We start from the raw sequence: 19225 nt of genomic DNA, 5'->3' as shown, positions 1-19225 counted from the left end.
AAAATCAAAAACTAAAAAACCAAGGGTTGGAGTGGTGACACGAGCGCTAAGGCATCTGCTTTGCCCACGCTAGCTGGCATCCCATATGGTACCCCAAGCCAGGAGCGATATCTGAGCACATAGCCAGGAGTAACCCCTGAGTTTCACCGGGTGTGGCCCAAAAAACAAGAAAAAGAAAAGGGACTGAAGGGGCTGGAGAGATAGCACAGTGGTAGGGCATGTGCCTTGTATGCAGCCAATTCAGGACGGTCAGTGGTTTAAATCCCAGCATCACATATGGTCCCCCGTGCCTGCCAGGAGTGATTTCTGAGTGCAGAGCCAGGAGTAATCCCTGAGTGCCACCAGGAGTGATCCAAAAACAAAAAAACAAAAAAGAAAAAAAAGAAAAGGGACTGAAGATAGTACAGGTGGTTAGATATTTTCTGTTTACCTGCTGATCTGAGTTTGATCCCTGGTACCCCATATATTATAGTTTCCTAATTCCACCTCTTTTGATTCCTGAGTTATGCTCAGGACCTTGCAGTTCTGAACAATACCAGTTGTGGCCTATAAGCAAAAACAAAATAGGGAAGTTTCTAATTTTTTTCTTTTCTCAATATGTTGAAAATTAATAATTTGTCTGCTTTATATCTCTTGATTTGCCAGTTCTGGAAATGTCAAACAGTTGAACTCATATTATGTTTTTTTGTTTGTTTGTTTTTGTTTTGTTTTTGGGGTCACACTTGGCAGTGCTCAGGGGACCATATGGGATTCTGGGATTCAAACCATCGTCCTTCTGCATTCAAGGCAAACTCCCTACCTCCAGGCTGTCTGTCCGACCCCATGTGTTCTTTTTTATTTGATGTTTTACATATGGTAGCTTAATGTTTTTAAGTTTCAGTTATAGTGTATCATGTATTAATAATTTATTTCTTTTAAAATAATATTTGTTGGGACTGGAGAGATAGCATGGAGGTAAGGCGTTTGCCTTTCATGCAGAAGGTCATTGGTTCGAATTCTGGTATTCCATATGGTCCCCCGTGCCTGCCAGGGGCGATTTCTGAGCATGGAGCCAGGAGTAACCCCTGAGTGCTGCCAGGTGTGACCCCAAAACAAAACAAAACAAATAAACAAAAAAAAAAAAAAAAGAAAAAAAATATTTGTTTTAGGGGCCAGAGCATAGAGTTAGGGCATTTGCCTTGTATGTGACTGACCCAGGTTAGACCTGGGTTCAATTCCCAGCATCCTGTATGGTCCCCCAAGCCAGGAGCGATTTCTGAGCGAATAGCCAGGAGTGACCCATGAGTGTCACCGGGTGTGGCCCAAAAACCAAAAAAAATTTTTTTTAGTGGATTGGGGCTGAGCCTAGGACCTGATATCAAGCAACATTCCCATATGTTCATATTTTTGGTTAATTTCTCTCTTTTTTATTTTTGGACCACCCCCGGTGATGTTCAGGGGTTACTCCTGGCTATGCACTCAGAAATTGCTCCTGGCTTGGGGGACCATATGGGACGCCAGGGGATCAAACCCAGGCCTGTCCTGGGTCAGCCACATGCAAGGCATATGCCCTACCGTTACACCACTGCTCCAGCCCTAATTTTTCATATTTTTTGTTAATTCCTGATCACTGTTCTCTTCTATGAATATACCACATAATTTATCCATCCATAGACTTTTTTCACCTTTTTTTTTTTTTGGGAGGGGGGCACACCCAACTGCGCTCAAAGATTACTCCTGAGTGCTGCAGGGTGTGGTTCCCTACAAAAGATTATTTTAAGAATAAAAACATTAAAAAAAGGATATTTTGTTTATTTCACTTTAGGCTTTTGTATTACCCCTGAGAAAGCAGTGTTTAGGGACTACTCTTGGTGGTGCTCAGGGGACCATGCATTTTAGTGATTGATTTGGGGTCAGCCATCTACATGTAAGGCAAGCTCTTAATACCTCTTCTGTATCACTGACCCTGATTAGGTTTTCTCTTTTGTTTGTTTTTGGGCAATACCCGGCAGTATTTAGGGGTTACTCATGGCTCTGCACTTAGAAATTGCTGCTGTCTGTCCCACATCAACTGTGTGTAAAGCAAATGCCCTACTGCTTTTCTGCTGGGGGATCGAACCGTGGTCTTTCCTTGGCTAGCGCTTGCAAGGCAGACTCCTTACCCCTAGTGCCACCTCTCCGGCCCGCTACTGCTTTTCTATTGTTTTGGCCCTTAGGTGTTACTTTTGTTTTTGTTTTTGATTTTTGTTTTATGGGCCACACCCAGCGGCATTCAGGGGTTACTCCTGGCTCTGCATTCAGAAATCATTTCTGGTAGGCTCGGGACCATATAGGATGCCAGGTATCGAACCTGAGTCTGTCTTGGGTAGGGTGCATGCAAGGCAAACACCCTACCATTGTGCCATAGCTTCAGCCCTAGTTTTATTTATTTATTGATTGATTGATTGACTGGTTCCTGGGCCATACCCAGCAGTGCCCAGGGGTCGCTCCTAGCCCTGCACAGAGAAATCTCCCCTGGCAGGCTGTGGGGGATGCCAGAAATTGAACTGGGTCCCTCCCCACGTCGGCAGCATACAAGGCAAACACCCCACTGCTGTGCCATCCCTCCAGCCTCATATCTTTTTTTTTTCCTTCCTTCCTTCCTTCCTTCCTTCCTTCCTTCCTTCCTTCCTTCCTTCCTTCCTTCCTTCCTTCCTTCCTTCCTTCCTTCCTTCCTTCCTTCCTTCCTTCCTTCCTTCCTTCCTTCCTTCTCCCTCCCCCTTCCTTCTTCCCTCCCTTCTTCCCTCCCTCCCTCCCTCCCTTCTTCCCTCCCTCCCTCCCTCCCTCCCTCCCTCCCCCGACATGCTCAGGGGACCATATGGGATGCCGGGATTCAAACCACTGTCCTTCTGCATACAAAGCAAATGCCCTGCCTCCATGCTATCTCTCTGGGCCTAGAACCAATTTTTATTTTAGCTTTTCAGTCTATGTATAGTGATAAAATCCTAGATATCATTTTTGTTTTTTTTTAGCCTTAGCTAGTGCCTATATACTGCTAAATACTAAGACTCTATATTTAGTCTAACATTCCCTTGCATGCTAAGAGTTATATATAGGAGGTCCTTAAATAAAGTTTTCTTATTCAATTATATAACATTAATGAGAAAAAATTGTATTCCAGGCCAGAAGTGCTCTTTGTATGAAACTTGTAGATTCTCCTCATGTCAGTGTGGCTCCTCCAGCACTCTGGTTTTCTCTCATAATCCAGAGATGTGCATGTTGAGGTGTCAAGGTGTCAAGGTGTGTGTGTATGTGTTCCTTGCCTGTTTGTGTGTGTGTGTGTATGTGTTCCTTGCCTGTTAGTCTGGTTCCTCATACATTCTGGTTTTCTCTCATATTCCAGAGATGTGCATGTTAATTGAGGTGTCTAGGTTGTGTGTGTGTGTATGTGTGTGTATTGCCTTTGTTCTGCTTGCTGGGTACACTCTTGCTACTTTTTTTTGTTTGTTTTTCTTTTCTTTTTTGGGCCCCACCGGGTGATGCTCAGGGGTTACTCCTGGCTATGTGCTCAGAAATTGCTCCTGGCTTAGGGGACCATATGGGATGCCGGCAGATTGAACCGAGGTCTGTCCTAGGCTAGTGTAGTGCTGGCAAGGCTAATGCCTTACTGCTCCGTGCCATTGCTCTGGCCCCACTCTTGCTACTTTTTTTTTTTTTTGGGAGGGGGGGTCACACCTGGCAGTGCTCAGCAGTTCCTCCTTGCTCTCTGCTCAGATATCACTCCTGGCAGGCTCTGGGACCATATGGGATGCGGCATTCGAACCATCGTCCTTCTGCATGCAAGGCAAACACCCCACCTCCATGCTGTCTCTCCGGCCCCTCTTGCTACTTTTGACTCTGAATTGGAATAAGTGAGTTGGGAGTGAATATATGATGAATACAAATTGATATTTAATATCAGAGGTGTGACTTGCACTCAGGGGTTATTCCTGGCTCCTGGCTCTGTGCTCAGAAATCATTTCTGCTGGGGCTGGAGCAATAATACAGCAGCAGGGCGTTTGTCTTCCTTGCAGCTAACCTAGAATGTACCTGCATTCAGTGCAGTCAGTTCCTGGCATCCCATATGGTCCCCTGAGCCTGCCTAGAGCGATTTCTGAGCACAGAGCCAGGAGTAAACCCCTGAACGCTGCTGGGTCTGACCCAGAAAAAAAAAAAAAAAAAAAAAGAATAAAAATTACTCTGGCAGGCTCATGGTACCATATAGAATTCCAGGTATCAAATTTGGGTCTGTCCTGCGTCAGCAGTGTGCAAGGCAAATGTCCTACCTCTGTGCTATCATTCTGGCCCTTTATTCAGAATTTTATGGCTTTTGTGATACAGTTTTGTTTTTTCAGTTGACCTCTTGGTATGTCATTGCTTCTCAAAACTTACCAGGGATTTGGGGGATTTACTGCATTTTTTTGGGGGGGCACATCTGGTGGTGCTCGGGTTACACCTCGCTCTGCACTCAGGAATCACTCCTGGCAGAATTGGGGGACTATATTTGATGATGGGGATTGAACCTGGGTCATCCACATGCAAGGCAAACATCCTCCCTACTGTGCTATTGCTCTGGCCCCCTGCGCTTTGTCAACATTTAATTTAATGAAAGCTTTTTGGGCCACAGTTAAGTAATGTTTAGGTATACTAGCTCTCAGGTCCTAGTTTCCCTTGCTCTATGCTCAGGGATCACTTTTGGCAGTGCTCAAGGTCAGGGTACTAAGGATCAAATTCAGGTACTATCATGCAAGGCAAGTGTTACACTGATGCACAATCTCTCCAGTCCTAGTAGTGTATTCTTTTTTTCAGTTTTGGGGCCACACCTAGCTATGTTCAAGGCTTACTCTTGGCTCTGCACTCAGATTTCTCCTGGGTGCCTTGGTGGGAACCATATGGAATGCCTGAGATTAAACATGTATACTAATCAAGCACTTTACTCTCTGTACTATCTCTCTGGCCCCAATGAGTGAATAGTGAATTCTTTATTCTCTAAGTTTTTTAAAATCTTTTTTCTCCAAAAGACCTAGACTTCGAAGTCTTCTTTGTTTAATATTTTGTGTTTGTTTGTTTTGGGCCACACCTGGCAATGCTCAGGGGCTACTCCTGGTTCTGCACTCAGGTTATTCCTAGCGGTGCTCAGGGGACCATATGTATGCTAGGGATTGAACCCGGCTTGGCTTCATGCAAAGCAAGCACCCTACTCACTATGCTATCTCTCCAGCACCTTTTTGTTGTATCTTGTAAGACTATTATCTCAATGATATGGTTAAATGTTATTCACATTATCCTATATACCATAACCTCAAGTTAGACAGAGACATATTGAGAATGTTATTTGATATGGATTAATATTTAGCGATTTTATTTCTCAGAATTTGATGGAGAGCTTGGACTCATTGCTTTGCTCAGAAGGTTCTGAAAGTCTGAAGAGTTTATGTTTGAAGCTTCTTCTTTGCTTAGTAACCGTAAGTGATCCATCGAATGTGATTTTTTATTAGGAGATTAGTTAATAATAGTTGTATAATAATAGCACATAGGAATATAGGAAAAGAAAAATTTAGTGTTTGAATATGTGTAAGGAATTTAGTTTCATGGGTGTTCACTTCCTGAGTGTTTTCTCTTTGGAGTAATTGCTGACCTCTGTAACCTGCAGGATATGGGATATTTAGCAGTTTGCAGGTAACAAATTATTTATTTATTTTTGGTTTTTGGGCCATACCTGGTGACGCTCAGGGGTTACTCCTGGCTATGCACTCAGAAATTGTTCCTGTCTTGGAGGACCATATAGGACACCGAGGATCGAACTGCGGTTCGTCCTAAGGCTACTGCGGGCAAGGCAGATTCCTTACCGCTTGCACCACCACTCTGGCCCCAAATTTACTTATTTATTTAAAAAAATTATTTGTTTTTATTTGTGAGCTACACCTGACGATGTTCAGGGGTTACTCCTAGCTCTGGTCTCAGGACTTACTCATGGTGGTGTTCAGGGATACTGGAGAATGAATCTGGGTCTGCTGCGTGGCAGGCAAATGCCCCTACCACTATACTGTCTCTCCAGCTCCAAGAAGTAACACTTTTGTAGTTATTAAAGAAATGGTCTTTTCTGGAACGTCCTGTTTGCCTTTTGGCTTTATTTTTGTTTTTGGGCCACATCTGGCCATGCTCAGAGTTTACTTTTGTCTCTGTGCTCAGGTATAACTCCTGACTCTGCTTGAGGGAATGTACTTTATGTGGTGCTGGGGATTGAACCTGGGTCAACTATGTGCAAGGCAAACAATTTATCTGCTGTACTACATCTTCAACCCACTATTACATGTTTTTTGTTTTTGTTTTTGAGTCACACCCAGCATGGCTCAGGTGTGATTTTACTATTTGCTCTGCATTCAGGAATCTCTTATAGTTAACAAACTATAGTGGACTGTGTGCAAGCCAAGTGTCCTACCCACTGTACTATCCCGTAAGCTTCTGTTACATGTTTTTATTTTGGTTTTTCTTTTTCTTTTCTTTTTTTTTTTTGGGATATTTTGGTTTTTCTTTTGTTTTTGTTTTTGGACTACACCTGGGGTTTTCAGTGCTCAGGAATTACTCGTGGCAGTGCTTGGTGGTTTTTATGGGGTGCTGGGGACTGAACCTGGGTCAGTTGCATGCAAAGCAATCATGCTACCCTCTGTATTATCATTCAGGCTTCTTGTTCTGCTTTATTTATTTATTTATTTATTTATTTATTTATTTATTTATTTATTTATTTATTTATTTTGGGTCACACCTGGCAGGGGTTACTGCTGGCTCTGTGCTCAGAAATCTCTCCTGGTAGGCATGGGGGACCCTATGGGATGCTGGGATTTGAACCACTGTCCATCCTGGATCGGCTGTGTGCAAGGCAATTGTCCTACTGCTATGTTATATCTCTGGCCCCTTGCTTGATTTTATAGTGGAAGTAGCCTCTGCCTTTCACTGCGAGAAGTGCAGCTTGTTTGTTGACTTCAATTGATTTGCTTTCTTTTTTTTTTTTTTGGTTTTTGGGCCACACCCGGTAACGCTCAGGGTTTACTCCTGGCTATGTGCTCAGAAGTTGCTCCTGGCTCGGGGGACCATATGGGACACCGGGGGATCGAACCGCGGTCCAACCAAGGCTAGCGCAGGCAAGGCAGGCACCTTACCTTTAGCGCCACCGCCCGGCCCCGATTTGCTTTCTTTTTTATGTTGTTGTTGTTGTTGTTATTTGTTTTTGAGTCACACCTGCTGATGTTCAGTACTTACTCCTCGCTCTGTGCTCAGGGATCACTCTTTGCAAGGCTTATGGGGGATCATTCTGGGTGCTGGGGATTGAACGTAGGATGGTTGCATGCAAGGCAAGTGCTTTACTGTACTAGTTCCCAGGTTCTAGATTTTTCTGAAAGAGTTCTGTGTCATAAACTTTCTGTATATGTGAGGAATGAAACTCAAGAAGCTATTAAGCATGTACTTGTGTTGAGGTATAAGAGAAAAAAATGAGATATTCAAAGAGACAGAATATTTGGACTGAGAAGTAGTACATCATGTTGAGTGCTTGCCTTGTATGTGGTCAATCCTGGCATCACTGTCTAAAGAGCATTGTCTATAGAGCACTGGAGTAATTCCTGATTGCAAAGCTATGAGTTACTCATGAGCATCCCTGGGTGTGACCATAAAATTATTACCAAAATAGCAAAAAACAAACAAAAGACAAAGATATAGAACATTTTCAGGAATCCAATTTCTACCTTTTTTGTGACTTATCTTTTTAGGCTCTAGTTACTTCTGGTGTTCTTATGTGATGTCTTCAAAGTCTCAAGTAAAATGCTCTCACTTGGGCCCGGAGAGATAGCACAGCGGCGTTTGCTTTGTAAGCAGTCGATCCAGGACCTAAGGTGGTTGGTCCGAATCCCGGTGTCCCATATGGTCCTCCGTGCCTGCGAGGAGCTATTTCTGAGCAGACAGCCAGGAGTAACCCCTGAGCAACGCCGGGTGTGGCCCAAAAACAAAAACAAAAACAAAAAAAAAATGCTCTAACTTTTCTGTTTCTGTTAGATGCTAGGGGAGGAGGTATATCATGGGTATCAGAAATGCCTCAACAACTTTTTTTTTTTTTTTTTTTTTGGACCACACCTGTTTGATGCTCAGGGGTTACTCCTGGCTAAGCGCTCAGAAATTGCCCCTGGCTTGGGGGGATCGAACCGCAGTCCTTCCTTGGCTAGCGCTTGCAAGGCAGACACCTTACTGGCCCCCTCAATAACTATTTTAACTATTTTAAAACTATTTTAACTATTTTAAAAAGGCCTTTTATTGCATCTAGGTGACAGATAACATCAGCCAGAACACTATCCTGGAGTATGTAATGATCAACAGCATATTCGAAGCAATTTTACAAGTAAGTGAATCCATTGTCACCTCTTTTTTTTTTTAGTAAACCACCTCCCCTAGTCTTCTTACCTGCATTCCCAGGAACTAGAAGTTAGTAGTACTCTCTTATTTTTGGATTTTATTACAGATACTCTCCCACCCTCCAAGTCGCAGGGAGCATGGGTATGATGCAGTTGTCCTCTTAGCATTGCTGGTGAACTACAGAAAATATGAGGTAAGCAGTCTCCTGAAGGCCAGTTGTAAACTTCCCTAAATGTGGGTACTCAGAGGGGACTTAGTGTAGAAGACATATTCTTTTTTTTTGGTTTTTGGGCCACATCTGGCAGTGCTCAGGAGTTACTTCTGGCTTTCTGCTCAAAAATCGCTCCTGGCAGGCTCGGGGGATCATATGGGATGCCAGGATTTGATCCAGGGTCCATCCTGTGTAGGCCATGTGCAAGGCAAACACCCTACCTCTATGCTATTGCTCTAGCCCCTAGACATATTCTTGGTAAATATTATATAGTTTAAGTTTGATAAGCCACATTCTGAAAATCCTATATTAAATGATTGGGACAAAGGATACTATGGGGCAGTTAGTTTGTTTGTTTATTTGTTTTTTGTTTTTGGGCCAAACCTGGCCACACTTAGGTTACTCCTGCCTTTGTACTAAAAAATCATTGCTGGCAAGCTTTGGAGACCATATGGGATGCTGGGACTCAAACTTGGGTTGGCCACATGCAAGGCAAATGCCGTACCCATTGTGTTATTGCTCCTGCCCCCAACAGTTTATTTTTTGTTTTGTTTTGTTTTTGGACCACACTCGGCAGTGCTCAGGGGTTACTCCTGACTCTCTGCTCAGAAATCTCTCCCGGCCGGCACGGGAGGACCATATAAGATGCTGGGATTTGAACCACCGTTGTCCTGGGTGAGCCGCTTGCAAGGCAAATGCACTACTGATTTCTAAAAAGGTTACAACTAAGGGACCAGAGCAATAGCACAGCAGTAGGGCTTTACTTAGTGTATTCCCTGAGCACAGAACCATGTGTAACCACGAAGCACCACTATTTATGGCACCCCAAAATAAACAAGCAAAAAGGAAGTTATAGGTGTTAAAATTTAGAGTTTATATAAGGAGAACTATGGAAGAATAGAAAACTGAGAAAGGTAGATTTCTTAAAGAGATGAGAATATGTGATGCAATATCAATATGTTATAAATCCTGAGAACTTATTTCTGTCATTGTTTTGGAGTAACTGACAAATAGTGTATATAGCTACTAATAAAAATGTAATTTACTACCAACACCTGTTGAACTGGGGTTTATAGGAGCTGACTATCTGATGGCCATTTTGATCTCTGTCATGTGTAAAATAGTCCCTGGGACCTTATTACAACAACAAGAAAAATAGCTGAGGAGAAATGCTGAAGATAGTTAAAGAACTGAATTATATCTGATAGGAAAATACCATCATCAGTAATGAATATTTTTGGAACAGTCTATTGGATATAGGCTATTCTGAGGCAATGGCTTGGTTTCTTTAAATGTGAAATGAACCCTAGCTGAGTCCAGTAAGGCTTTCTGAAATGTCAGCCTGAAAAATTGGACATGGCCACGGAGCTGGAGAAAATCATATTTCTGGAGTGAGGTATGCATCTCTAGTCTGTCATAAGTCCCAGAAGAATTAATATAGTAGGCGAGGGCAAGCTGGTGGGCATAATTTATCTGGGCTTTGCAGCTTTTGATATAAATCACTTGCCAGAAAACATCAAGTAAGCCGGGTGACCATGGAGCTGGAAGGGTTTTGACAGGAACATGAGGAATTCCACATGAACATAGAAAAACCAGAAGCTAGTGAAATTTTATGTAAATTAGTCAAGAGGGTATGTGCTGATGAGGAGAGTATTCTGGTCACCACCTTGGTTAATCCCATGACCAGGGGGTAAATTGTAACCTTTTATTTTTTATTTTTATTTTTTTTTGTATTTTTGGGTCACACCGGCGGTGCTCTGGAGTTACTCTTGGCTCTTCTCTCAGAAATTGCTCCTCTTGCCAGGTATGGGGTTTGGGGAGGCCCCATAACAGAGCCTTTCTCCCTAGCCTGGGGAATGCTGGGAGGCTTGGCAGGCCCCCAGCTGTCCTTGTCTTTTTCCCCTGACTCTAGGCCTTCCTGGGTGCCAGCTTAGATGGCCAGAAGTGGGTTCAGGTGGACTCTTAGTGGTCCTCAGGCTTCCCACCTCCCTCTGTACTCCAGGGCGGTGGTGCATGGTGAAGAGGGTGGGCAGACATCTGGCTTCCAGTTTCCTCCTTGATTCTGGAGATCAGCTCTTGCCAGTTATAGGGTTTTTCTCCCCTGGACTTCAGGCCTTCCCTGGGCGCCGGTCTAGGTGGACTCTATAGGGGTCAACAGGCTTTCCCCCTACCTCTCCCTACACTAATGGGAATGCACTCTGGGAGAAGGGTGAGCCGTTCTAGCACTGGTTTCTGTTGGGACAGTCAGTGGAAATTTTTTCTCCTTGTTTTCATATTGATAGTATTGTATGCATATATTCTGTATATCCATAATATCCATCTTGTATTGTGACCTTGATACTACCCTACAAAGCTCATTTCTAATATTTTACTGCCTCAGTCCCGACCCTTACTTCCCCCCATCTTCCCATGTAGGTACAGCTAATGACATGAAGCTCACACATAGAGTGATAAGTGCAGTTAGAGAAATAACTACACTGAAAACTATCACAACAATGTGAATGAATGAGGGAAAAAGAAAGCTTGTCTCGAGTACAGGTGTGGGTGGGGTGGGGAGTAGGTAGATCTGGGAAATTGGTGGTGGGAATCCTGCACTGGTGAAGGGGGGTGTTCTTTACATGATTGTAATCATACAACTACAATTATATTTGTAATCACGGTGTTTAAATTAAGATAATTTAAAAAAAAAAAGAAAAAAAAGAAATTGCTCCTGGCATGGGGGACCATATGGGATGCTGGGATTTGAACCACTGTTCATGTGGGATTGGCTGCATGCAAGGCAAATGCCCTACCGCTGTGTTACTGCTCTGGCCCCTTAGTTGTAACCTTTATAGAAAGGCTGGATGTCCAGTTAAATATACAGAAAACAAATAAGGTCTTGTATGTAAGGGATGGAAATGATGGAAAAGATGTCATATGAGAGGGCCCGGAGAAATAGCACAGTGGCGTTTGCCTTGCAAGCAGCCGATGTAGGACCTAAGGTGGTTGGTTCGAATCCGGTGTCCCATATGGTCCCCCGTGCCTGCCAGGAGCTATTTCTGAGCAGACAGCCAGGAGTAACCCCTGAGCACCACCCGATGTGGCCCAAAAACCCAAAAAAAAAAAAAAAAAGAGATGTCATATGATGAATATATTTATTTCTTTCCTTCAGATAATGTTTTATTTATTTATTTATTTATTTATTTATTTATTTATTTATTTATTTATTTATTTATTTTTGGTTTTTAAGCCACACCTGGTGATGCTCAGGAGTTACTTCTGGCTCTTCACTCTGAAATCACTTCTGGCAGGCTCAGGGGATCATATGGGATGCCAGGTATCAAACCCGGATTTGTCCCGGGTTGGCTGTGTGCAAAGGCAAATGCCTTACCGTTGTATTATCTCTTTGACCCCAGATAATGTATTCTATCTTAGTCCTTTGCAGGGTTGAGGAATAAATTTTTTGGCAGGGGCCATTTAGATATTTATTACACCATTTGTGGGCCATGCATTACAGCAGATGGGGCTATGGCAGCCAGCAAGAAGCATATGTGTCTGTTCTGTCATATATTAGGCCAGATCACATGATTTCCTAGACTTCTTTTTTTTTTTTTTTTTTTTTGGTTTTTGGTTTTTGGTTTTTGGGCCACATCTGGCAGTGCTCAGGGGTTACTCCTGGCTGTCTGCTCAGAAGAAATAGCTCCTGGCAAGCACGGGGGACCATATGGGATACCTGGATTCGAACCAACCACCTTTGGTCCTGGATCGGCTGCTTGCAAGGCAAATGCCGCTGTGCTATCTCTCCAGGCCCGATTTCCTAGACTTCGTATAGACCTTTGCTCAACTAATTGATTGAGGTTAGGGATGTGGCTCAGTAGACAAATACATGCCTTATTTGTCTGAGACCCTAAGTTCAGTCTGTTGCATTAAGAACGAATGGGGCTAGGCATATAGCTCAAAGGGCTGTAGTACATTGTGCATATGGGAACCTTGGGTAAGATTCCTGTTACCACATGGTTCTCTGACCACCATTGGGAATGACCCTTGAGTTCCAAGCTAGAACTAACTTTTAAGTACTATAGGGTGTGACCCAAAAGAGGAAGGAAAGGAGAAGCTAGAACTCCAAACCTATGTTTTTTTTCTTAATTTTTATTTTTAATTAAAATTTATGATTTATTAATTATTATATTATCATCTTTTGGGGGGCTATACGCAGCGGTGCTCAGGGTTTACCCTTGGCTCTGCACTTAAAATCACTCCTGCCAGGCTAGGGGGACCTGGAATTGAACTCAGGTAGGTTGCGTGCAAGGCAAATGCCCTACCTACGGTGCTATCATTCCAGTCCCTATTTTTTGGGGGGAGTCACACCCAGTGGCACTCAGGAGTTACTCCTGACTTTTTGCTCAGAAGTCGCTTCTGGCAGGCTTGGGGGACTATATGGGATGCCGGGATTCGAACCGTGGTCCATTCTGTGTTGGTCGCATGCAAGACAAATTATTTATTTATTTATTTATTTATTTATTTATTTATTTATTTTTAATGTTTAAGTCTCACCAGTGGCACACAGGGGTTACTCTTGGCTCTTTGCTCAGAAATCGGTCCTGGCAGGGCCTTGGAGGACCATGTGGGATGCTGGGAATTGAACCAGGGTCCATCTTCGGTTGGCCGCATGCTATCTACCACTGTGCTATTGCTTCTGCCCAACCCAGCCTCTATTTCTAATTTTTCTTAAATTTTTTTTTTCCTTTGGGTCACATCTGATGGCGCTCAGAGGTTACTACTGGCTCTGTACTCAGCAATAACTCTTGGCAGACATAGCTCTTGGCAGACATGGGGGACCATATGGGATGCCAGGATTTGAACTACCATCTGTCCTGAATTGACTGCGTGCAAGGGAAATGCCCTACTGCTGTGCTATCTCTCTGGCCCAATTTTTTTTTTTTTTTTTTTGTTTTTTGGGCCACACCCGGTAACGCTCAGGGGTTACTCCTGGCTATGCGCTCAGAAGTCGCTCCTGGCTTGGGGGACCATATGGGACGCCGGGGGATCGAACCGCGGTCCGTCTCCTAGGCTAGCGCAGGTAAGGCAGGCACCTTACCTTTAGCGCCACCGCCCGGCCCCTCTGGCCCAATTTTTAAAAATTTAGATCTTGTGTGGCTTAGGGGCTACTCCCAGTGTTTGGGGGTCATTCCCAGTAGTTTGGGAGGGTTGAATCAGGATCGCTTTATGGTTTATTTAATACAGAAAGAGAATCAATGTTTTTTTTTTTTTGGTTTTTGGGCCACACCCGTTTGACGCTCAAGGGTTACTCCTGGCTATGTGCTCAGAAATCGCCCCTGGCTTGGGGGGACCATATGGGACGCCGGGGGATCGAACTGCGGTCCGTTCCTTGGTAGCGCTTACAAGGCAGACACCTTATCTCTAGCGCCACCTTCCCGGCCCCAAGAGAATCAATTTTGATTTCGTTTGTTTTGTTACTGTTTTTTAGTTTTTGGGCCACACCCAACGAAACTCAGGAATTATTCTTGGCTTTGCACTCAAGAATTACTCCTGGCAGTCGTTGGAAGACCATATAGGATGCTGGGGGTTGAATCTGGATCATCTGCACACAAGACAAGTGTCCTATCTTCTATACTATGTTTTTAGCTCAAGAACTCTTGCATTAAAAGCATTTGCTCTAGCTTTTTTTTTTGAGGGGGGGGCACATTTGGTGGTTACTCCTGGCAAGCTTGGAGGACCATATTTGATGCTGGGGAATCAAACCCGGGTTGGCTGTGTGTAAGGCAAATGTCCTTATTGTGCTATTGCTCCTGCCCCATATTGTAGCTCTTTTAGCTAAATTAGATGACTTTTTTGTTGGGGATTGGGCTACACCCAGCAATATTCAGGGATTAGTCCTGGCTCTGCACTCTGAAAGCACTTCTGGTAGTTTTGGGGGCCATATAGAATACCAGGTATTGAACCTGGGTCTGCCATGTGTAAGGCAAACGCACTACCTTCTGGGCTATCACTCTGTCCCCTCGTGATTTTTTTTCTTTTGGCTATATCTGGTGGTTTTTCATGGCTACTCCTGGCTCTATGCTTGGGAGTTGTTACTGACAATGCTCAGGGACCATGTGATGCTGAGCATCAAGGTCAGGTTCCTGTATGCAGTCAGCTCATTAAGCCATCTCTGTGATCCTAGATAATTTTTTTTTTTTTTTTTTGGTTTTTGGCCACACCCAGCGGTGCTCAGGGGTTACTCCTGGCTGTCTGCTCAGAAATAGCCCCTGGCAGGCACAGGGGACCATATGGGACACTGGGATTTGAACCAACCACCTTTGGTCCTGGATCGGCTGCTTGCAAGGCAAACACCACTGTGCTATTTCTCTGGGCCCAGGAGTAATTTTTTTTTTTTTTGGTTTTTGAGCCACACCCGGTGGTGCTCAGGGGTTACTCCTGGCTGTCTGCTCAGAAGTAGCTCCTGGCAGGCACGGGGGACCATATGGGACACCAGGATTCGAACCAATAACCTTTGGTCCTGGATCAGCTGCTTGCAAGGCAAGTGCTATCTCTCCGGGCCCCCAGGAGTAATTTTTGAGTGCAGATCTCTGAGTAATCCCCGAGCACTGCTGGATGTGACCCCAAAACAAAACACAACACATTTTTTTGAGTACTGTTTTTTTTTTGTTCGTTTTTGGGTCATACCTGGCAGTGCTTTTACTCCTGGCTCAATGTTCAGAAATCTCTCCAGGCAGGCTCAGGGGACCATATGGGATGCTGGGATTTGAACCACCAACCTTCTGCATGCAAGGCAAATGCTGTAGGAAGAGGTGGTGAAGTGACCGAAGGAGTAGGTTGTTACATTCTTTTTTTTTTTTTTTTTTTTTTTTTTTGGGCCACACCCGGCGTTGCCCAGGGGTTACTCCTGGCTGTCTGCTCAGAAATAGCTCCTGGCAGGCACGAGGGACCATATGGGACACCGGGATTCAAACCAACCACCTTTGGTCCTGGATCGGCTGCTTGCAAGGCAACCTACACTGTGCTATCTCTCAGGCCCAGTTGTTACATTCTTGAGTTGTATTCTAGAAAACCTTCCAAAGATTTAGACGGTTAAGAAAGCAAAGCTGTTGCTTTTCTATTCCCAAATGACATTTGAAAGATGCCCTTAGAAACCTGATTAAATAAGGTCTATGTGGGGGGTTAGCATTTCAGTTAAGAGTCTCAACTTTCTCAGTAATGAGTTTTCTTGGATGCTGTAAAAATTACCAATCTGAGAACTATTGTTTCTTGCTTCCCTTGGGTTAGAATTGGTGCCTGATCTAGATCAGATCACCTCTTATGGGTGAGATGTTTTCAAAGTAAACCAGTCACTGGTTCTCATTCCACTGGTAGGAGATGGCCTAAGTGTTTAATGAGTTTAAATATATATCCATTTCCATATGCTGTCCAGCTGAGATTGGTTCCGGGAAAACTCGAGAAATCTTCCAGTGCTATAAGTGATGGCACAATCATTAAATCCCAGTGTTCTGACCAGATTGTAGTTTGGGTAATTACATCCTTTTTTTTTTTGGGTTCCCCTGCAGTGTTATTTGGGAATCGGATCCATAAATGGCCTCTCTGGCTGTTAAGCAGCTGCCACTTTCCTCCCCCTAGGTGGCTTTGTTTTACGGGTGGGTGAATCCATCCCTGCTACAGTTTGTGGGATGGTTAGGGAGCCTTTGGGATGAAAATGTAAGTTAGCAATTTATAAATTTGTGCCTTATGGCAAAGAAACTGTAATGTTCCCCAAAAGACTCCTGTCCCTATGGACTCAGTACATTATTGTCAGGAAAGGACGAAGTACAAATTTTGTTGCGTGTTTATGTCTTTAAAACAAATAAGAGGCAGGGAGGGGACTTTGACTCAGTGGTAGAACACTCAGCTTGTATGTGTGATGTCCTGGGTTTGGGTCTTAACATTGAAGGAAAAGAACCTCCAAATAGTAAATTAGAGAGATGGGGAAAATGATAAGCATAGGCCTGACCTGATTACACTTAGAAGAAAATTCAGGTGGAACAGAACTGTGTGTGCACATGGGAAGGTACTTGTGACTGTGTGCAATCTTGTGTTTGGTGAAGACCAGTGCATTTGAGAGCAAATGGCAAGAATCAGCTGGCAAAATTAACTGGACCTAAATTTTAGGATTATAAAGAAACTTCATTGTTAAGACCGTTTAATAGCTCATGAGTTCTTGACTGAGTCACACCTTGAATCTCTCCTCTTGTTTAACAGTCTGTGAATCCTTACATTGTGAAACTATCTATTGTGGATGATGAGGCTACGCTCAATGTGAGTATCTGGATTCTCATCTATTGTTTTAATTACTTGCATTTGGTGGCCATACTTTCAGTGGGCATTAGAACAGATTGCAAAAAGCTGTTGTGTTAATTTCATCTGACTATAAAGAGGAAATCAGTATTTTTAGAACACCAGTGTAACTGTCTCATTGTCTTCTATCTTCTTATCATGGAAAGGATTGGTAATCCACTTGCTAATCATGGTGAAATGATTATATGTTCTTTTTTGTTTGTTTGGTTTTTGGTTTTTGGGCTGCACCTGGTGGTGGCTGCTCAGGAGTTAGTCCTGGCTCTGCACTGCACTTAGAAATCACTCCTGGCAGGTTCAGGGGACCAAATAGGGTGCTGGGGATTGAACCCAGGGCCAGCCCAGTGCAAGGCAAATGCCCTACCTGCTGTGCTATCACTCTGGCCCTGTAATTATTATATTTTACTTTTTTTTTTTTTGGGCCACACCCGTTTGATGCTCAGGGGTTACTCCTGGCTAAGCGCTCAGAAATCGCCCCTGGCTTGGGGGGACCATATGGGATGCCGGGGGATCAAACAGCGGTTCGTTCCGTGGCTAGCGCTTGCAAGGCAGACACCTTACCTCTAGCGCCACCTCACTGCCCCCTATATTTTACTTTTATAGCTGATTATCATACAGACTCACTAACTAACAATTTCAAGAATAGAAAGATTAAGATGGTATATCAAATTACAAACATGAAACCTTAAACTAACCATTTTATATGTCAGTTATACCTTAACAAAATTGAAATAAAAAAAAAGCTTTAGGTGGGGCTGGAGCAATAGCACAGTGTTCTTGCATACGGCTGACTCAAGACCGACCTGGGTTTAATTTCTGACATCTTATATGGTCCCCTAAGCCTGCTAGGAGCTATTTCTGAACACAGCCAGGAACCCCTGAGCACCACCAGGTGTGGTCCAAACTCCCCCAACCCCCCCCCCAAAAAAAAAAAAACAGTTTTAGGAGATTGAATGATGAGAGATTTCTTGTAAAATTAGCCAGATAGTATTAATGCTCAGACATTGTAGGTAAAATAGAGATATGTATATACTGCATAGGTACTTAAAAGTTTGAAACATGGACCAGTGATGGGACTCAAAGTACTGGTGCACTGCTTTACATACAGAAGTCCCAGGATTGATTCCTAACTCTGTATGGTCCAATTTACAATCCTAGGCAGAGCCAAAAATGAAAAGAAAAGCAAGTTTGAAATGTGATCTGTTTTTCTGAATATAGGGAAGGAGGATGACTGTGTGTCTGGACCTGGTTTTTTTCCATCTTGTCCTTTTCATTTCTATAATGTCCTTTATCATCACTTTTTTTTTTTCCTTTTTAATATTTGGGTCACAGGGCTGCTTAGTCTTCTGACTCTGAGCTCAGGAATTATTCCTGGTGGGATGCAGTGGACCATATGGGATATTGGGGAATTGAATTGGTTTCCGCTGTACTTTTGCTCCCAGCCCTTAGTTTTTTCTTTAAAGGTGAAAATGATTCCAGTTGAAACTTTTAGTGTTCTGGCTGGTGTTTTTCATCCCTCATCACTCTTTCAGTTGTGTCTAGAAATTTATAATTTCTGTTGTTGTTGTCCACTACTGGGTAGGACTTCTCAGGCTTGAATCATGTGGTTGTAATTAATGTTTTTTCTGGCTTAATTCTAGTTTCTCTGGCCTCTTATGTCACCTGCGCTTTTTCTTTCTTTCTCTTTTCTAGGGAATGGGGCTTGTGATTGCTCAGGCTTTATCTGAGTATAATAGGTAAGTGCACCTTCCCAGAAGGGAAGGATTAACTATTTGATTCACTGAGTAGGAGATGGATGTGTTGAAGTCCCTTGGTTATGGTGGTCCCTTACCTTTCTTGATGGTATTGCTGCTGGCAGATGTATTTCCTCTAGCTTAACAGCTTTAGCAAGGCTAGCTTCTAACAGTAGGGGAAAAATAGTTACAAGATTTATGCACATCTTTTGTCTAAGCAGTTAGGCATGTTCTTTATAATCTTTGATTTTATTGCTGAGCACTTAAGTTCATTTTTTTAGCCACAAGTGGGCTCCACCATTTAGCTTAGTGTACCATGCAAATTCCATGTTTTCTCTAAACAAGGTTGTGAAACATTGCTGTTTTGTACCCTTGAAAAGAATAAGCAAAGGCTGTAGATGAATAGGGAATAGGGCATTTGCTTTGTATTCATTTGATATGGGTTTGATCCCCAGCATCCCTTATGGGTTCCTGAGTACTTCCGCCTGGAGTAATCCTTGAGCATCACTGGGTGTTACCCAAAAACCAAAGCCAAACCCAAAATCAAAACCAAAAA

General features: G+C 43.4%; 1 protein-coding gene across 1 annotated transcript in view; it reads left to right on the top strand.

Moving 5' to 3' along the window:
- Window positions 1-19225, top strand: part of ARMH3 (armadillo like helical domain containing 3) — a 252387-nt gene that overhangs the window by 25777 nt on the left and 207385 nt on the right. The window contains exons 6-10 of the mRNA XM_049790854.1: window positions 5370-5462; window positions 8312-8386; window positions 8507-8593; window positions 16844-16900; window positions 18629-18672. Of these exons, the coding sequence (XP_049646811.1) occupies window positions 5370-5462; window positions 8312-8386; window positions 8507-8593; window positions 16844-16900; window positions 18629-18672 (356 nt within the window). The remainder of the gene's footprint in view (window positions 1-5369; window positions 5463-8311; window positions 8387-8506; window positions 8594-16843; window positions 16901-18628; window positions 18673-19225) is intronic.

Source organism: Suncus etruscus, chromosome 17 (genome assembly GCF_024139225.1).
Source record: "Suncus etruscus isolate mSunEtr1 chromosome 17, mSunEtr1.pri.cur, whole genome shotgun sequence".
NCBI lineage: Eukaryota > Metazoa > Chordata > Mammalia > Eulipotyphla > Soricidae > Suncus > Suncus etruscus.
This window is presented reverse-complemented; position numbering and strand designations above follow the sequence as displayed.